Source organism: Idiotropiscis lumnitzeri, chromosome 8 (genome assembly GCF_059441095.1).
Source record: "Idiotropiscis lumnitzeri isolate Australia: NSW breed Sydney's pygmy pipehorse chromosome 8, RoL_Ilum_1.0, whole genome shotgun sequence".
NCBI classification, from domain to species: domain Eukaryota; kingdom Metazoa; phylum Chordata; class Actinopteri; order Syngnathiformes; family Syngnathidae; genus Idiotropiscis; species Idiotropiscis lumnitzeri.
In genome coordinates this window covers 10,218,088-10,237,646 of record NC_142398.1, presented here as the reverse complement: position 1 = coordinate 10,237,646, position 19,559 = coordinate 10,218,088, and the positions used below count along the sequence as shown (strand labels likewise).

Sequence of the window (19,559 nt, the reverse complement as noted above, 5' to 3'; positions counted from 1 at the left end):
ATAACGTCATGTCAAATAATGTAGCACTATGTGCTAAGTTGTACGGAGGAAATAAAAAAAAAAAAAAAAGCACTTCAAGACTGAGCCGAGTGTCCAGTGCAGGCCCAGATTGCGACGCCTATCCATTGTGTACCTATATATATGGATACCATCACGTAACCTGTACAACTTAATTTAAAAAAAAAAAAAAAAAAAAATCAAAACTTTTCAAGAGGGGAAGAAACATAAATGTGCACACTTTCTTACAACTCTGGATGTAGCTGTGTTCAAAATGAACAAATGCCATTCAAACTCACATTAAGTGGTAGTCAGCACACACCTGCCGCCTTTTAAAGTGCTTCTGACTCACCTCAAATGAAATTCAACTTTTCCAGTAGGTTTTTTGTGACCATAAACCTCCACGCGAGTCATTGCAAAAACATCAAGAAAAGAAAAATCCCATGTAGTGTATTTTCCACATTTAAGTGACAATACTCCACTTTTTGTAGGACTCTGTGATGGACTTAGTCCTGTTGTCCGACACCACACGAATGCAAGCGCCCGAGTTCCTTACCCAAGTGGCTGAGGTCCAGGAATCAATGTCTTGTGCTCGGACTGAGTTGCAGCTGGTTGATGAGAGGCAAGAGTTCCACGAGCCCCTGCTGGCTGCTCCCCAACAGTTGATCAAGCTGGCTTGGCTCTTCTACCAAGCTTTGCAGGAGGTGTCCCGCCTCTCCCCCGCCTATTACTTTCCTTTATCCGCCTTCATTGCTGTGATGCAGGAGGCCTTCGCAGAGAAGGCTAGTAGGCTTGTGTCATATGGCACTGGGAAGGTGATAGGAGGCGTAATACCGGAGATCAGGAACAAGATGGTGTCAAAATTGATGTTCTACTACAGGCCATGTCTCTTCAGAAGCCACTGTGCAGTTTTCAAGCTGCTGGTGACTTTGGCTGTGATGCAAACCAACCAACTGTGCTCTCTACCCGAGAGGACTGCTTTCCTCATGGGATTCAGAGATATTCTTGATCCTCCAGTTTTGCATTCCTCCAAGGATAATTGGATATCTCCTCAGGTTGCCTCGGACCTCCTCTGTCTAGAGAAGATTCCAGACTTTACAGGGCTGACTGCCTCACTGAATTCTTCACTCGAGGAGTGGCAAGAGTACCTGCACTTGCCTTCCTCCGTCATAGCAGAAGCGGTTCCCTGCAGATCTCACTCCCATCTGTCTATAATGCAGCGGCTTCTCCTTTCGAAGACTTTGCTGCCGCACTCCACAGAAGCGCTAGCGGAGGCCATGGCAGCCAGCCAGTTCCGGACACCACGCCAAACATCAGTGCCTCACTGCGGGAACCCAGGGGCTCTTTACAGATTTCTTGTGGAGCACGAGGGACCCATCATTCTCACATGGCCTTGTCCATCCAAAGATAAGTGGACAAGCATTCAGCCGCTCCACTTAGTGAGGCTCTTGGCCTCCAAGGTTGCAGATACAAAGGAGGTAAGGAGAACTGGTTTCATGTGATATATACAGTTGATACTTTTAATAATGAATATTTTCGGTTCAGGTGAAAGTCATTTCCGTTGGAGGACTTTGTGACAGGGACTTTATCATCTTTACTCTGGAAAAAGCTGTACACGATGGTCACTGGTTGGTTTTTAATAACTGTCATCTGCTGGAGCATTGGGACACTAAGCTGGTGGCACGTTTCAATCAGCTGTTTTCCCCTTTTGGAGGTACGAGTGTTGTGCAACAACACTTTAAAGAAGTTGCAAAGTTTAAACAAATAGTTGAATTCTATCTATTTCTGAATTGTCGATCAACTTTTAACTGAACAGAGGACAGGGTCTTCAAATAGTCACTAAATTGTTTTCTATTTCTTGTGAGGCATAATTTGGACCGAAGTGAGGCCATCTGCATTTGACAGCACATGATTTTTATAAATAAATTATTCTCTTTCCCCGTTGGTTGGACTAAGCAGATTTTGATTTGAATGAAACTTGGTGTTTTTGTTGATAGTGACGGCACAACACTAAATCTCACGTTTTAAGTTAATGACAGCAGGAGTTAGACCAAAAGGGGTGTCAGCCTTCCTTTGAACCCTTATATCTCGGGAACCGCTGCATTAATCTTCACAAAACAGGTATTGTTGGAAAGGGAATTCAAGAAGGATAACAAATGTAAAATTCCTTGACTGTTTAATATTCATTGGCTACTCTGAATCTTCGCTAAATGTCTGAAGGTATGGATACTTTCACTCCTTGTTGCAGCTGAACAAAACAATACATCTCTGAAACTTTGATATGTTTCTGAGAACCTGTGAGATTATATTTCATGAAGAATTGTGTTCGTCACATGATCCACAAGTTCAATTTCAAGATCAAATTATAGGTCAAACAGTCAAACGACTAAAATATGGACCAATCATCTAAATAATTGCAGATTTGGAATTCTTGTTGAATTCTACCTGTTGAGTGATAGCCCTCCAGATAGACCTTCTCTGGCTTTGTGCAAACGCCTTCTCTAGGAGTTGGGTATTTTCATTAGGGATGGTGGTTGCAGGCCTTCTGCTGCGTGGTTTGTCAAAAGAACTGATCCTGTTTTGAGAAACTTAGTGTTGAAATGTGTTGGACCACTGTGATGGCCTTAAAGCAAACTGCTTGCCAGGTGGTCATTTTACAACACTGCTCATGTCAAGAGGTGAGCCATGAACATGGAAATAATTTTCTTTAAAAAAAAACAAAAGATGCAACTACTAAGCTTCCAAATGCTGGTGGCCTCACGTCTGTCTGAATGAAACCTTAAATAAAATCGAAAAATAATTTTTTATTGACTTTTGAGACACCCTCTATATCCAAATTAACTGTGCCTCTTCATTGCCCCATAGCAACAAAGCACATAAATAGTCCTCACCCAGAATTCCGAGTGTGGTTTCTAACTGAAGAAGCTACTCAGTCCTTCCTCCCCGGTAGGTTTTTCAATTTATCACTTCTACCCTTGTGATGATCTAAATCAATGTTTTGAACACAAGAGACACCTGCTAATTCAGTGTAGTGTACTCAAGGTGGCCAACACAGCACACCACACGCATAACAAAACCTGAACCAAATATCTGTCATAGTACCAAGACTGACATGTGAGAGGCAGCATGGTACCGCGGGGCAACCACAAGACACACACAGAAGAAGAAGAGAATTAAGCAGCTAGGCTGACTGTTACCTTAGATCAGGCGTGGGCAAACTACGGCCCGGGGGCCACATGCGGCCCGTTAAACTTTTTAATCCGGCCCGCCAAACTTGAAAAAAATTTAATTAAGAAACCTTGTTAATGTTTTATTTTCTAAATACTGTGGTGTGTCAACGATATATTTTGTTGTAATGCTTTTGTTCATTTTCATTTCAAATTAAATGTATTTTCTTTCTCCGATGAGGTGAGGTTACCAAAACACTCCATCCGTCTGCTCCTGGTCCGGCCCCTATGTCAAATTTTAGAACCCATTGTGGCCCGCCAATACAAATTTTTGCCCACCCCTGCCTTAGATGGTAAAGATTTGCAATTGTAAGTGCTTCTTGTCATATTGATTGTGAAAAATGACTTGTTATACAAATCCTCTACACAACCGGTCACTCGTCAATTTGTGTGCAGCAACAGCGGCAGCATCAGGATGCTTCTTATTCTTCAGTTTCACGTGACAAATTTGGTGTGACCTGGACGTTGAGGATTTGCAATCATAAATATGAAACAGGCTTAACAATTATGATTGCCAGCCTGACTGTTTTCCCACAGATAAGGGATGAAAAAAAAAATTCAAAACACAATACATCACAGAATATTCGCGAGAATAATTTTTCAGACATCGGATTAGCAGGTTTTTGCTGCTGATTAAAGAATGTGTCTGCACATCTTAACATAAATTGTCAGGCGGTGTAAAGGTTCTTGTTCCTCTGTGTATAGATTTTCACCTTTTTGTTTTTTTTAAAAAGCTATTTGCGCATGCTGTAATAATGATTATGGCCCTGATGTCAATTTAATCCAGCATCCGTGCGAATGCGTGGCCTGCCTCTGATTTGTGAATCCTCCTGGAACGTGAAAGAGGAATTGAGCTGCACCGTGCAGTATTTGTCCTCCGTCGTTCAGCATCACTCGAAAAGTGTGGATGACAACACAGATCTCCTTCTGCGCTTCGCAACTTTCCATTCTGTGTTGCTACAGAGGGAGGCCTACAAATACTTGGGTCAGCCCAGAATCTACAGCTGGTGAGAACTCAAAATGTGTTGTGGCGTTACATTGCATTTGAAAATGTAGAAATCTTCAAGATTTATTGTTTTTTTTTTTTCACTTATTTCTGCATGAAGGGGCCAGTCAGATATTCTAGCTTTGGTGGATGCACTCATTTCTTCTGCCAGTCTGTGCCACGACACGACTAAAGCTTTACAATACATTGCAGGTAAACGGTTGTATGTGATTTGATAGTGTTTCAGTACTCTATGTGGGTGGAATAAATTTCAGGATTGTGTGAGGGGAGTTTCATCAGTGTATATGACTGGAACAAGAAAAATCTAAAATTTGTGTCTGAGCATTTCAGTAGCGTGCATAAGTGAAACAAATTCAGTAGAATGACTCTGAGAGTATTTAAGCAGGGTATGAATTATGAAATATGTCACTGGTGACCCCTCAATACAAGATGTGCCTAAGTACATTCACTGTGATGGTTTGCATGTTTGTTTCATTTCTAGTCAACTTTGTGCATGGCGGCCATGTTCTGCAGTCTGCAGATTCAGACGTGGTGAAAAATACTGCAGAAATTTGCTTCAGCACAACGCCACCTCTGGCCAGCGGACCGCACATGCTCACCAATGTCATCATCAGCAATGAGAACCGTGGTACCGTGACACAGTTTGCAATTGTTCTTTCAACTCAAGTAGAGGAATGTTTTGCTTGATAGCATTTGCAACTAGCATACACAATTTCTGTTCTGCAGTTTCTGTCCCCCCCGCCCCTTTCGCACGTAGAAAAATAAAATGACATCGATGATTGAAAATAATTTCTACTGTTTCATGCCCTTAGATTTGACCAAAGTCCGACCTGTACTGGATCGACAGCTGCGTGCGGTGGACATCAGCGAGACTCTCCTGTTGGGTTTCAGCGCTGATGTGGAAGCTGAAATAGTATCACTCAACAGTCATAATCTGAACAAAATGCTCCAGGCATCCCAGACTCCTCAAGGGCTTGCCGCATGTTCTCGCAGCGCGTTGGCGACGCTGCCCGAACTTAGCCAGGCTAGAGAGCGTCTGCATGCGCTGCAGGATTACCTCACACACCAAAATGAAATCCGATCAAGAAACGCCGGAGCTGTTTTCCAGAGTCCACTTTATGACTTCCTCCTGGCCGAGTGGCATGAGCTGAGCGACTCAGTGTCCTTGCTACTCTCTCGGCTGCAACAGCCACTTCGATACATAACGGCGACCTTTCTGTCCCTCCCTACGCTCACTGCACTGTCGCGTTTGCAGAGACGGGCGGAGTTGCTCAGCTCTTATCTGTGGCGGGACAATAATTTGGCACCCCGAGCTGCCTATCGACTGTCTGCTTTCGCCAATGCCAAGGGCTTTCTGGTGGCACTGAGGAGAAAGGCCGCTCAAGTCCATCATAAGTCCATCAGTGATATCGCTCTGCAAATTGAGGTAATACTTCTCACTGGGCAACACAATTTTAGTTGAGTCTGACTGCTGTTTTAATTGATTTTTGGGTGCAGAATCTGAAACTGATTTCAGTTTTTCTCCATCACATCAAGGTTTTGAGCTTTATGATCCACATTTTCTTTATAAAATGAAATGTGTATGTGTATAAACAATACACTAAGATGGAAGAGTTACGAGCTTTTAAAACTAAAAAAAAATAAATAAATCTGAAACGAAATAGAATTAAGAACGGTATGCCCATGGTTATACGTTTAAGCGAAAAGCTACCACTAATCTTCTTAATTGCCAATATTGATAGTGCTGGTCGACTGGTTAGCAGAAGTTGTGGGTTCGAATAAGGCCTTCGTGTGTGGAGTTTGCATGCGTGGTTTTCCTCTGGGTATGTCAGTTTCCTGCCACACTCCAAAAAAGATGCATGGTTGGTTGACTGAACACTCCAAATTGTCCCTAAGTGAGATTGTGAGCTTGGATGGTATTTGTATTTGTGTGCCCTGTGATTGACTGTGGAGAAAAAAAACTTGACGTGCTAGGAAAAAAAACTGACTGCAATTTTGAAAACAGCATAAAAATCCTACGCTCTTTTTTTTCCAGATTGATCCCGTGTTATTGGTGGTAAAAGCTCACAAATTTTACACGAAAAAGTCATTTTAAATTTTTGAATTAGTCACCAGAGTATGTATATACGTATTCATATACGAGTTTATGAGTTTCATTTTTTTTTAATTGATCGACTGAAATAAACAATCTTCTCTGTGATATTCTAATTGATTTAAATTAACCTGTATATTTTTCTAATAAATATAAGGAATCCATTTGAACACATTCTTTTCATCCTTCCAGATTCGGGACGATCCATTATTCACCCCACGCCCTAAAGATATAGTGGACTTGTGTGACCTGGAACTAAGAGGAGCATTGTGGAATGCGTACCAGGCGGCCTTACAAATGTCACTCTCTCCACAGCCCTGCACCATGCCTCTCATTTGCATCAGCGCACAAGTGAAAGACGCACACTTCCCGCGTCCCTGTAAAGCCGATCAAGTTTTTCATTGTCCGATTTATGTGGAGGACTTGGACACTGGGGAGGAGGGACGGGATGACTTTAGCATTGTCACAACAATTACGCTGCCTAGCGAGTTAGACCCTTCCTTGTGTTGTTTACGGAAGGTTCGGCTTGTGAGTAGGCTTTGTGATGTTTAGGATTGCGACTACCCTTTTACTCAGGGATCCCATGTTAGCGCTGCGTCTGAGGAGGAACAGTAGACAGGAGCATTTATCTAAATACCTATTTCAGCACAACACTCTAAAAACAGTTTGAACTGGTCAAAAGGGGACCTAACCCACTTGGGTAAATTACTAATTTGGGTGTCTTATTTAACCCAAATAAAAAAAGAGACGAACCCCACTTTGGTAAATTAACACAACTTTTTGGGTTATTTATTTTACCCAATAGCCAACACTAAAATAATCCAACTATGTGTCAAAGTGGGACCAACCCCACTTGTGTAATTTTAACCCAAATTTGTGGTGACTTATTTAAGCCGAATAGTTGGGTCAAATTCACCCAGGTTTTTTAGCCATAGATGTTTTCAGAGAAAAAATGTGACCAACTATGTGGTTTAAATCAATAACCCCCAAAATTTGGTCTAATTTACCCAATTGGGGTCAGTCCCTTTTGACACATAATTGGGTTATTTTCAGAGATGGGCATTCCGTCCGTCCCTGAGACGGAACGGTCAGACAGTCATCCATTTTAGGAATGGAAGACGAGAAGTTTTTGGAAAAAGGACGGAATAAGCTAGGATGGAAGTGGGAAATCTTGCAACGCTGTTGTGGGGGGGTCGATGACGGAGGGGTGCCGAGGATGGAGGACGGACCACCAAAATAGGCTGCTCATCTTTGCTTATTTTTGACCACACTGTTTTTAGAGTGAATGCAGTGGGAGAAGTCAGTTTCAGGTGGAGAACTTAGCACCTGTGTTACTTTGTTTGTGCCATTTATACAGAACAAAGTGGAAAACTATAGACTTTTACAGTGGCTTGTAATAGAACATTGAATTGTTCAACTGAAATCCAATTTTTATATATGTATTCAGAATCAATTATATCTATCATCTGGTGTTGGCATACTTGCTCTTTAGAATATGTTCGTCCATGTTGCTTTTGTCATTAAAAAGGTTGTCTTGTCAAAGTGATAACTGACGACCATTTGATTTGATTTATTGTGAACCAGCAGAGAAAACACCATACTTCTTACCGGAATGTCATGTATTTAAATCTGAAATGTCAAATTATTACTCATTCAATTAATGATTGATAACACATTGCTCCCTTTGTCGGATCATCCGTCATCTGTGGCTGGAGTATTAGACCTTTGCAACTTTACAGGTTGCAAGAAAACTGGGAACATTCTGTTTTTTTTGCCATCTACCTGGATTTATTCCTGCTCTTCCATATTTCCTTTCTCTCCACAAGTTCACTAGGCCTTAAATTTGTCTTTTCATCAATCCACGGTTTGTTAGTGGCGTGGTCTAAGTGTGATACTTGTTCAAGATGGTGAATGGTTCATCTTAAACAACGGGTAGTGGGCCTTGTTAAGTCCTGCTCTTCTTCCTCATCCCCTAGGCAACATGGACAGACACCACTACGAAACGTTTGAGAAGTTCGGCAATGACACTTTCCTGCTGCACCTGGACAACGGCCGGGCGTGAGCACAGTATTTCGAACATTTCCGTTGCTGTTCGTCCACTCGACTTTATGCTGTCACTGTGTTCTCAATGCAGATTCGGTCGCCACTCCAAAGACGAGCCATCCATCTTGGTGCCATTAGAGCAATGTTGCAGGTACGAATATACAAAATAGTAGGATTTATTTTTTGCTATAATTGCTCTCTTTCATCTCTGCTTTGCAACAGACTGTTGAATTACAGGTGAACATCGAATGTTCATCACCATCTGTTCAGAGATGTTGATTAATCCTCAATTTTTTCAAATTTCAAAATAATCATTTCATATGAGCTGGGTTTGAAGCTTTGTTGGAATGTGCTTGTGTCAATTTGCAGAGTAAAAAAATTAAATTGTTCTGCTTGTCACAATACAATGTTGGCATTGGTAGATAAATAATTGCTGATTTTTGGTGAAAATTACATGAGAAAAGATTTCCCACGGCACAGATGGGTTCTAACGGTTGGGAAGTACTGCTGTAGAAGATCCTGACCCCAGTTTCCGCTTCTCCCTCATCCTCTTGCTCTTCTTCTAGAATCCGTCGTTCCACCTTGCTACGCCTGCGCCTTTTGTCCCTGCCGCAGTATCGCCTCAGCGACGTCATGCGGGCCTCACTTTCCCGCGACCCGCTGCACAGCGTGGCCCCGCTGCTGACAGAGCCCCACCTTGCCGCCCTCGATCGGCGCTTGAAAACCGTGCTGGATGCCGTGAGTCGTTGTATGGAGAAGCAGAGTGAGAGCGGGGGTGACGAGGTAATATACGACGACATCGGCCAACTGAAGGACGTGTAAACTCCTGCTGTGGCCAGCCATCACACCCAAATGATTTGATTTGTTTATGCAATTTGCAGCAGTTTGGCAGATTGCAAAGAATTCTTCGGAAAAAAAAGAGGCTTCGAGCTGTTTATTGCCTCTCCCTGTCAAAATTTACTGTCATACTAAACAGACGGGTCTTTAAAAAAACCACGTTAATTTGCCTTCAGAAAGCCCGCCAGCTTCCTGCTAACACGATGCCAAATGCTATAGCCAGGGTAACAAAACTAGCGCCAATCTTGCTGTGTTGTAATTTACTCTAAGCAGCAGATATTTGAACACAAATAGCACAGCCACACATATAAACAGACAATACAACAATGCTCACGGGAATTTTTTGTTGTCCTCTCTGAAAAGCAATAACAAATTCCTGCTGCTTACTGAGCACTTGTGCAACTTTGTTTGTGTTTGTATGTCTGTAGTGTACTGCCCCCTGGTCGCCAAAACACACAAACCACAATAAGCATCATTTGCGGCTGCGACAGGTTAACGTCAGTTCCACGTAATTTGTTCAAACCACTAACATTCATTTAACAATAATTTCCTTGACATGTAGCTGTTCAGAGCTTAAAATTTAAAGCATCCATTTTTATATTTCCACATAGAGAAAATATCGGATCAACAGGCCATTGTGTTTCACTGAAAAAGTTTTTGATAGGTTTCAGTCCGGGATTTCCAGTTTTTCCAAAACAAAGTAATCCCTTTGTGCACTGCGGCACAGTCAATCACAGTTGTTGTTGGTGGAATAAAAGTGTGCATCTTTCATCAATATAGTGAACTGTATTTTGGATTTGATGTAATTAAAGTAAAGCAACTGAAAATGAGTTCATGTTTTATTGAATATCTGCATTTAGTCTTTTTATAGGATTTTGATTTTTCTTAAAGGGATAGTGTGTAGAATGTTTCCATTTTTCAAAGTTCATTTATTTTCAAAACACTACTAATTTCAATTAAACAATATGTCCTATCACATCAACCTACATTTTTAGGTCTCATAATTTCTAATTATATTCCGTGGGTGGCGCCTCACTGTACAGGATGCCGTCATGTCTCGCCGCCATCTTTTTGCTACAGAAACCTGATGGAGACACCTGAACACAAATTTGTTGGATCAATGACGACAGCATGTGCAAAAAATACAATGCACTTACTTTGGCACTTGAGGAAATATTCAAAGTCGTTGATGACAATTTGCTTGCACCTCTGCTGAAGAAATTAGTGGTATGCTTGCAAAGTGTCATCTCTCTGAGGGACTCTAATGCACGTGCTTCAAAATGCACCGGCTTTGAACTTGGGTCTTTGCAATCTGTTCGTTCACCACTAGTTGGCTCATAATTCTACACATTGTCCCTTTAAAGGAATCATATAGTGTTGTGCATTTTTTTCCACAATTTTCTTTCTTCCTCTCTCTTTTTTTTTTCAATTACATTACTAGTGCGACCATATTAGCTTCTGCATCTTCCTGAGAGTAGTAAAAGTTTCACCCCTGACCCTAATGGGGGCAAGCACAATACAAAGAAAATGGATGGTTGGATTTGCCTGTTTGAGGGCCCTCCCTCATGAAAATGCTGCCCCCAACCCTTACTGCAGGACTAATGCTGAGTCATGTACAGCAACATTTTTTTGGGGTTAAGCATGTTAGCTGAAAAGTTTATTTAAAGGCCCGCAGTTTCTCTTTAAGCACGATTACTATCATTTTTTATGGGTAGAATAGAGCCAGTTGTTTTCATCATAAAACTTAATGAGTCTGCGTTACAGCTCATTGGTCTGCTGGCTGTCCTCTGCCTCCTTTCCTTTCAGGCATGCTAATCAATAATTCACCTGGCAGCACATATCCATGGCAGCTGCTCCCTTTTCTCTCGCCCTCGACCGTTTGTCCGCTCTAATCCACAGGCTGTGCTGAATTTTCATCGCAAGAGGATCTGGTCAAGGGCAGAAAAAGAGGTTTAAAAAAGTTTTGAGTGTGTCAGCAGACAGATGTTCTGTTTTTTTGGGCAATTCGGAGGCGAGTAGAATTGATGAGAAGGTGACTTTCAGTACTTGAGGACGCTGAGACCCCAAGGAAGTGCGCAAGTTTGAATGGGTGTGCAGACTCTACGAACTTGTTCTGTCCCCACTGTCCTCTCTTGAAGCTGTTACATATTTGAATTTCATATTTGCACTCCCGTCGGGCACCATGTCAGGAACAAGCAGTGACCAGCTGCACAGATCAACCTTATCTGTCTATTCCGTGAGTAGCAACTTTGATTTCTTTCTCCATCACATTTTTGGCTTTCAACTTAAGCGCAGAACTCACGTATGTTTTTGCTTTTTTTTTTTTTTTTTTTTGTGTAACCGCAGAACCTGATGGAACATTTCAACCCGGGCCTTCAGAAGCTTGTTGCGTTGGGGAACAGCTACGTCAAAGCTTTCCAGGGTTTGTGTGTGTGTGAGTGAGGTTGAACAAATGACTGGAACAGAGGAGAAAATGTTAAAATATATTTTTATCAATATATATTATTCTATGCATTTATCCCACAAATTTAAAACACTTCTGTTGTGTTTTTATATGCACTAAAATAATGCTGGGTTCTTTTCCTAACCCACTCGTTGGGTAGCTGTGAATTTTGAGCAGATTGGGTTACTTTTAACCAGGGTTGATTGAATTATTGTGTCTCAAGAGACTGGATTGATAATTGGATTTAGGTCCCATTTTTGTAGTTAAGTAAATTGAATACAATATTTTCAAAAACATGGTGGCTGGATGGCTCATTGGCTCACGCTTCTGAATTGGGATTGTCAGGGTGAATGGTAACTTTTATGACAGTGGTCCCATACTATTCATGGTAGGACAGATATTTCACGGACCTTTATGCTTTGCACCATATGTAGATTTCCTAAACTGAGATAAAATTGGGTATGTTGTGTCAGAAATGTCTAAAAACTATATCAATACCAATTTCATGCAAGTGACTCACTGTGGCAATCTGTGACAGGGAAAATTTGCTTCTTCAAAATCTTGATCCAATGTGATTGGTATAGATAACCCAGCATTAGCTTGTCTCTTTTTGGACCCAATGCTGGGTTTGCTATTTAACCTAATTGCTTTTACCCAGCAGTTTTAAAAGTGTAGTGTGTAGAATAGTGGAGTACTGGTTATTAGTACAAGTTATACATTTGTATTTTGAAGTAAGAATCTGTGTCCAACATGGTGTCAGTTTTCTGTTTTCTGTGTGTTTTTACAGCATTAGCTGTTTGTAGCGAAGCCTACTTTAGTGCTGTAGCCAAAATGGGTGACCAGGCCATTCACACGCTTTCTTCACGCTCTCTTGGTAAGTTATAATGGTTGTAAAAAACAAAAAATAAATCCTTTTCAAAGTGATAACTGTTTTTGTCGTGACGACGCTTTTGTGAGCGGATGAGTGCCCTCCATAATTTTCCACTAGTGTCACTTTCACTCTGAGAACCGGACCTGTCGTTGTATTCAGTCCCACGTGGTTTGGTTCTGTTGATGAGAGCGCACGTGCTTGTGCTACTTTTGATAACTTGAGAAGGTCAACGCACCGTGGCTTGATGAGTGGTCCTATTGAGTGACGTATGCTAAATTATTGATGAGGGGAGCATTTTTTTTTTTTTTTTTTTAATGTGCTCGCTCAGTCCGTCCCAATCTACCGCCCCAGCAGCACATTGCTTTCGATGGGTTCAATTTACTATTCGGTTGGCTACCATCCGTCCATCCATTCCCTTCATCCATTCTTTTCCCCAGCTACATCTTCCAGCTTCTCCTCGGGAGCTGGGAGGCAGTCAATTCAGAAGCACTATCACAATGGTACAATGTTGCCAAGGCGTGACAACCATGACAACCCCCACAACATTCCAAGCCTTCAGTAACTCTGGGCCTTGCCCGCGAGAAGCTTTTTAATCACCTCTGTGATCTTAACCCCATAGATTGATAAGCCCGCCTCAGAGACCGCAGACTCTGCTTCCTCATGGGCAGGCATGTGGTGGAATTTAGTTCTTCGACGTATTCTCTACATCCCGTGTTGATGTCAGCAGCACCCCATCCCCATTATATACAGTGTTGAGATGCCAGATGATGGACCAGAATTTCTTTGAAGCCGTCCACAAGTTTTTCTCCATGGCCTCGCCTAACTCCTCCCGTGCCCGAGTTTTTGCCTCGGTGACCACCAAGGCTGCATTCCGCTTGGCCGACCGGTACGGTACCCATCAGCTGCCAAATAAGACTTCTTTAGTTTGCTGGCATCCCTCACCGTTGGTGTCCACCAAGTCAGCCGGGATATTGATGGCGACTGCCGAAACCTAATTAGCCACAATTTGGTACATTTCACATTTTTTTTTCAAAAATCTATCCTATTGGTTGTTTGTGATATTTTGACCAATTATTGACCTATCTAAAGTGTAAATGGCTTTCTGTCTTTGATACAATACGATGCAATAAAGTGCATTATTATTTTTTTTTTTATGTAGTAGCGCTTCCACCCTAGCTGTAGCTGTGACAAAGCGCTTTCCAGACCCTTTGTCATAAAATGACAATAGTACAACATAACACATAACATAAAACATTGACAACAATACAATCCTAGCTATTTCAACATATGCCTTGTTTGAATATGCTTAATATGATAGATGATTAATAGTTGAACAAACATGCAGTTTTTGGGTCTCATGAAAATTTTTGAGGGACAAGGTTCCCACTCGATGTCAGCGATATGCTCCAGCTCACCTGTGACCATAATGAGGGCAAGCCCAATGGAAAATGGTTTGATCTGATGTCATAACATGTCGTAACTGTGGTCCTGTTTCAGGGGATGTCCTGATTCAGATTTCTGAAACACAACGGAGACTCACTGCTGAGATGGAGGGAGTGGTCAGTACACATAATACATGTTCACATTCTTAAAACGACACTTGGGTCCTAATAGCATATGAAATATCATTAAACCTGATGATGTACTACAGTTTCCATTGTTCTCCCCGCTGCAGTTCCGATGGTTCCAGGTGGAGGTGTTACAAGCCATGGAGAAGAACGTCAAGTTGGATGAGGAGTACATCGACGTGAGGCTCGAAAATGGTTTGGTGTAAAAGTGAAAATGTGTTTAGCTGAGGGTCACATTGTGTTTTATTTTTGCTTGCAGGGTAGCCGGCGAGTGTATGAACTGGAGGTGAGGAACCAGGCCGAGGCTTTGGAGAAACAGCTAAGACGGGGAGCCTTCAGAGACTCTCTGGTAACAACTGCATTTTGTTCATGAAGAGGAAACCAATTATAGGAGCAGAAACACCAGCTGTGTGTATTTTATGTGTTACTAGGAGAGCAGCGACTACATGCAGTACTTGAAACAGAGCCAGCAGGAGATTCTGAAGGAGGAGGAGAGGAGATATCGTTTCTTGGCAGAGAAACACTGCGGTTTGACCCAGTCCCTTCTCTACCTTGTTAACAAGGTATAAGCACACACATACACACACAAGATTCAACTTTGTTGTAAAAAGAAGTTGTAATGTTCTCACAAGCGATGCAAAAACTAATCTAATGCGTCTTAAGAAACTATTTGTCAAAGTCACAAACAAGCAAGGGCATGGTCTTAATAAGCAAACAGCTGCCGGGCTTTTTTGTGTTTATCGCTGTTTTCATCAGGCCCAGATTTAATGAGGTGGTCACCTTTCTTATCTGTATTCAGACAGGCATGGCTCTCCAGCATAAAGCAGAGGGATGGAAGGAGAAAGTCAACGAGACCCGAAGTTCTGGCTCTCGAACTCCCACGAATTTGGACCAAGAGGCACAGGTACGAGTTGTTCTCAGTTCAGTCAAGTGACGCTTGTGTCAATTTACTTGCAAATTTCCTGACTCTGGATCTGCCGAGTTGAACACAAAGCTATTAATCTGTTGCATGAATGGCAACAGGTGGATGAACAGGTTAACCTTCTGCCATGTAGCAGAACAGCATCTATGCCTGTCACTATATGTCGCTGACATAGATAGACGAACATTATACATAGCAAATGAATATTCATTTTAACACCAATTGACTTGAATTGGATAATTTTCCATTCAATGTAGCCCTGTAAAGGGTGCGCTACCTGATAATAATAAAAAGAAGATGGAAGGTGGCCGACTTAACTGTGTGGTATCCCCTTCCATGTCTCTGCAGCTACGAGGGTCCGTGAGTTCCCTGCTGCAGACGGTAGCCAGAGACGATGACATGTCCTGGGCAAGGCGAGAGCAACAGGCGCTGGGCAAGGTGCCCTCGCGAGGTGGGCATCCAACTCGTTAGTTGTTTAGAACATATATGTTGTTTTATTTTCATGTATTTAACCCCACTCTCCAAACTGCATAATCTTAGTGGCCGACAGAAGATATGCTTTTCAGGAATACAACCTGTCTTGTTTTTTTTTTTGTTTTTTTTATATTAATTAATTTCATTAGTTATTTTAAATTGTCTCCTTATGGTTATGCTTGGATAAGTGAAGTATTTTTTAGATGGTAGTTGATGTAAAAAGTTGGGAATATTGTTTTGTAATTTCTCTCATTGTTGAGACAGTAAGTGCACTGCTGCCCCCTGCTGGTTAAAAGTGTGCACAAAGGTTTCTCCTGTGGCAATATCCACTAATATATTTACAAGTGTGAGCTTGTGTACTGGTTAATACCATGGGAATAACTTACAAAGTAAATGTTTCTCTTACACACCCCCCCAAACTCAGCACCATCACCCCTCCCCAGCCGCTCTCGCTCCAGCTCGGTGGGCGAATCTCTGGGTCTGGGTGGAGGGCGTCCCATGAAGGCCCTGGTGTCTCACCCCACCTCTTCCAACCCCAAGCTGCTGCCTTTCAACCGGGGGGAGACGGTCACTGTGCTGGTCCAGGAACCGCGCAACGGCTGGCTGTACGGTCGCACCGACAGCAGCTTAAGGTATGTTTTTCCTGGCTGGGAATGTGACAGTTTTAAAGGAATGATCTAATTCAATCGTTTGACCTTCTCCAGGCAGGGCTGGTTTCCTGCTGCTTATGTGGGTCCCATAGATGATTTCGACAGGTGACATCATTTGTGCACCCTTTTCCCCTCACTCTCTGCTGTCCACACATCTGATATTCTCCTTACTTTTCAGTGGCGATTCTCTCCGAAGTAACAGCATGAACAACTTGCTAGACCCTGGCGACACCCAAAATGACCAATCAGAGAGCAGGAGCTATGGCGATGTCCCACCGCCAGCAACGCCCAACCGCAGGGTGTCTGGAGACTTCCGGCCTGTCTCTCCGCTCCCTGAAAAGAAGGCGGAACTGGTGGTAGAGACAAAAACGATTCAGACGAAGAATGTACCTGAGGTACCGCCTCCTCCACCTCCTCCTCCTCCTCCCAAGAACCTGAATCTCCGACGGGGATCTGTGGATTTGCGGCCGGTTTCTCCCGCTACTGATGCACAGGTACTAGAGGACGGTGAAATCATCAATGCTGAACATCATCTTCCCCCAAAAAAGTGATTGAATCTTTTTTTCTAGGCTTTATCACCCAACGGCCCACCTGAGAACCCTTTATTTCCGAGGTAAATCAATCGACAATGCATTGCTACATTTGACTCCTTCTAGCGTTGCAAACGGGTCACACAACAATTTCTAACATCTTAACAGAGTTTTAAACTATGAAACACGCCAAGGTAGGAGAAAGTCACTTATGTGCAATTCATAAGTCGGTCTTGAGTGTTAACCTTCAAGTTTCAAATGAGTCCTAGATTAATGTGGCAAAAATCATACGAGTCAAGATGAACCTCCATGTTCTGTCTTTGGCGGAGTTCGACTGTGATTTTTTTTTAATCCCAAATATAACCTTCTGTTCAACGTTTACACTGTATGGAGAGAGAAAATAAAATCACTTAACACCCCCCACCATAATATAATCAATCTAAGGAAAGTCAGGGTTGAATTAGCCCCTTTAGTCAGTATGTGCGAAACCTGCTTCAATAACACACTACATAGAAAAAGAAGTCTGGGGACATACCTCTTATTCGAGGCTCTTTGTCATCTTTGGTCTAAGTGAATTTTAAATCTTCATCTTGACAAGTCATTGAATGATTTGGGATGGTTGGATGCTTTCGGCACTTTGGGGAAGGTTTTTTTCTGGTCCACAAAGAAAGGTCATATGTGTTCACGTCGTGTTTGTTTGATAGCCTGGTGTCCCAATTCTTGTGTGTGTCGGAATTAGCAGATGTGCACGTTGCCAAATGGTTTCTGGAAAAAGCAAATACTGTTTCTTTGAGGTTTCTAAAATGGCATTATTTAAGAGTGTTTTCACACACACTGCACCAAGTTTATTCTGAAACAAAGCGGACCTCTGGAGTTGGCATGCCAACTATGTGCATGGTGTTACGTTTCCAACCAGGTGTGTGTGTCTTTGCGTGTGGGTTTGTGTGTGTATACATAGACAATAGCAAATGCTGGGAGGGATTGTGTGACATTTTCCATCATCCTCTCATTTCAGAGGCACTAACCCGTTCGCCACCGTGAAGCTTCGCCCCACCAAGACTGATGACCGATCCGCCCCTCACATCCATTAATTGCACCAGGCCAGCCTCGGGGATTTGTACGAGAGGTGGCAATGATGAGGCAAAATTGTGACACATTTAGTTAAATATTTACTCAGATAGAAATCACTTTTTTTCTCACTTTTTTTCCCATTTTTTAAACAACTGCTGTCCACATATCAGACATGACGTGATTGATTCAATGCTAATTTAGAATTTTAGAACCTTCACACCTAGGACAGTGTTGATACTCCTGTATTATTTCAATGCTGCTTGTGTATTTTAATATTCACCAGGTTTGTTTTGAATATAACAACAAGTAAAAGAAATATCCATTACTCAATAACTCATTTATTACTGTCTTCTTACATTTCTTAGTTGTGTCATTTAGAGGTGGATGAGGGGGTGTTTGTGGTGGAGAGGGGGAGGATGGAGGTGCACTGGCATGTGACCAAACCATAAAATTAACAAATGTGAAAAATAATCATTTCGAATACAACAGCACTAGCACCGAGCTACCTTTATGAGCTCATCAAGAATGATTGTGACCCGATACAGAAGTACATTTGATACAGAACAAAAACAATAAACTCAAATCTGGTAACACCTCCTGAAAGACTCTGCCCCTTGTCGTGGGTGAGCGGTCAGGCCAGTTCGACTCCATGCGTGGGTTCCCCTCGGAGAAGTGGAAGAAGTTTGATGGTGGAAGGTGCAAACAATGAATTCAGGGAAGTGGAGGAGGAGGAGGGGGAAGTTCTTCTGTCTCCTACTCGTGCACCATCGCTTCGAACTCTGGTGAGGAAGAAAATGAATGAGACAAATTTGAGTACGGGATGGGCAAAATACAGGGGAACCTCCGAAGTGGAACACAATGGAGACACTGCGGATGATAGTGGGCTAGCTCCATTTTTGTTATTTTGCAGTCGAGTAATTTAAAAGTTTATGGCTGCCACCCATTTACTGTCACTATAAGTTTAGTGCAGTGTTCCTACGTTCAAACAAACATCCATCAAAGCGAGCAATATTGAGAAACAAAGGTAGGCTAATAAATAACATTCACTGACATGCAGATGCAAAAACAAATAAATAAAATACTGAGCGCAATAACGGACAGACCCCTACATGTTAGAATTGGAACAGATAAAAATAGAGTTAGCAAATTCTAAATCTTAATGATAAACATCCGGGTTGCATTAATTGAAAAGTTACATTTTTTTTATTTTATTATTTACTTCAAAAATAATTTGCATACTTTTTAAATATTGTATCATATTTGCTTTACATCTTTACCACATCATCTCAGAACGAATCACCCTGCACAAGTTAACACTGAGCCTTGCAAACCAACACTGTTGGAGTGTTGGTGCTTGTGGGCAATTTTGAGAAATGTTTCTAAGGAAAATGCCTGGAAAGATGTCTCAGTTTAGATCGTACTCAAGAATCAAAAAAGCAATTAGAACAGTCTTTGAATGAAATATACTTCATATTGAGTGATTTTGCTTAAATTCTAAGATATTATTAACCTAAATATCTGTTATAAGCTTCACAAAAAATAGTAGTAGGTGAAAAATTGGATTAATCGCAATTAATAATGGAAATTTTTGTGATTAATTAGTTTAAAAAAATAATTGCTTGACTGCACTAATATATATATATATATAATATATAAATATATATAAATATATATAAATATATATATTAAAAAAAAAATATATATATATATATATATATTTATTTATTTATATATTTACAATATTCATTCCATATATTTTACCCTACAATTATTTTATTAATTATCCATAACAGATAAAAACAAATCGAAATAATGCAATTAAAAAAAA

The 19,559-nt window shown here is 41.6% G+C and overlaps 4 protein-coding genes across 5 annotated transcripts in view; 3 read left to right on the top strand and 1 right to left on the bottom strand.

Moving 5' to 3' along the window:
- The window catches only part of dnhd1 (dynein heavy chain domain 1), a 29,912-nt gene extending 22,770 nt beyond the window's left edge, over window positions 1–7,142 (top strand). The window contains 8 exon segments of the mRNA XM_088302004.1: window positions 489–1,475; window positions 1,543–1,711; window positions 2,863–2,943; window positions 4,012–4,231; window positions 4,331–4,422; window positions 4,712–4,858; window positions 5,043–5,656; window positions 6,515–7,142. Coding sequence (XP_088158130.1) covers window positions 489–1,475; window positions 1,543–1,711; window positions 2,863–2,943; window positions 4,012–4,231; window positions 4,331–4,422; window positions 4,712–4,858; window positions 5,043–5,656; window positions 6,515–6,874 — 2,670 coding nt within the window. The 3' untranslated portion in view covers window positions 6,875–7,142.
- Window positions 1–10,032, top strand: part of fam20cl (family with sequence similarity 20 member C, like) — a 38,904-nt gene extending 28,872 nt beyond the window's left edge. For both annotated transcript variants that reach the window (XM_088301997.1, XM_088301998.1), the window contains exons 9-11: window positions 8,299–8,380; window positions 8,457–8,516; window positions 8,932–10,032. In XM_088301997.1, the coding sequence (XP_088158123.1) occupies window positions 8,299–8,380; window positions 8,457–8,516; window positions 8,932–9,187 (398 nt within the window). In that variant the 3' untranslated portion in view covers window positions 9,188–10,032. The remainder of the gene's footprint in view (window positions 1–8,298; window positions 8,381–8,456; window positions 8,517–8,931) is intronic.
- Window positions 10,033–10,363: 331 nt separating this feature from the next.
- baiap2l2b (BAR/IMD domain containing adaptor protein 2 like 2b) lies at window positions 10,364–18,056 on the top strand. The gene is made up of 14 exons (XM_088301999.1): window positions 10,364–11,438; window positions 11,549–11,624; window positions 12,433–12,519; window positions 14,014–14,075; window positions 14,192–14,263; window positions 14,344–14,433; window positions 14,516–14,647; window positions 14,884–14,988; window positions 15,355–15,457; window positions 15,905–16,112; window positions 16,185–16,235; window positions 16,309–16,624; window positions 16,700–16,743; window positions 17,676–18,056. Exons 1-14 carry the CDS (start codon window positions 11,385–11,387, stop codon window positions 17,749–17,751), a joined length of 1,476 nt encoding a protein of 491 aa, XP_088158125.1. The 5' UTR covers window positions 10,364–11,384; the 3' UTR covers window positions 17,752–18,056.
- The window catches only part of pvalb7 (parvalbumin 7), a 16,355-nt gene continuing 14,845 nt past the window's right edge, over window positions 18,050–19,559 (bottom strand). Inside the window, exon 5 of the mRNA XM_088302003.1 lies at window positions 18,050–18,510. Within this exon, the coding sequence (XP_088158129.1) occupies window positions 18,485–18,510 (26 nt within the window). The 3' untranslated portion in view covers window positions 18,050–18,484. The remainder of the gene's footprint in view (window positions 18,511–19,559) is intronic.

Excerpts from the sequence above, each read along its gene's own strand:
- baiap2l2b (XM_088301999.1), top strand. The coding sequence starts at position 11,385 with ATGTCAGGAACAAGCAGTGACCAGCTGCACAGATCAACCTTATCTGTC. Across the intron at positions 11,625-12,432 it reads CTACGTCAAAGCTTTCCAGG|CATTAGCTGTTTGTAGCGAA; the intron begins GTTTGTGTGTGT and ends GTGTTTTTACAG. Across the intron at positions 14,434-14,515 it reads GAGCCTTCAGAGACTCTCTG|GAGAGCAGCGACTACATGCA; the intron begins GTAACAACTGCA and ends ATGTGTTACTAG.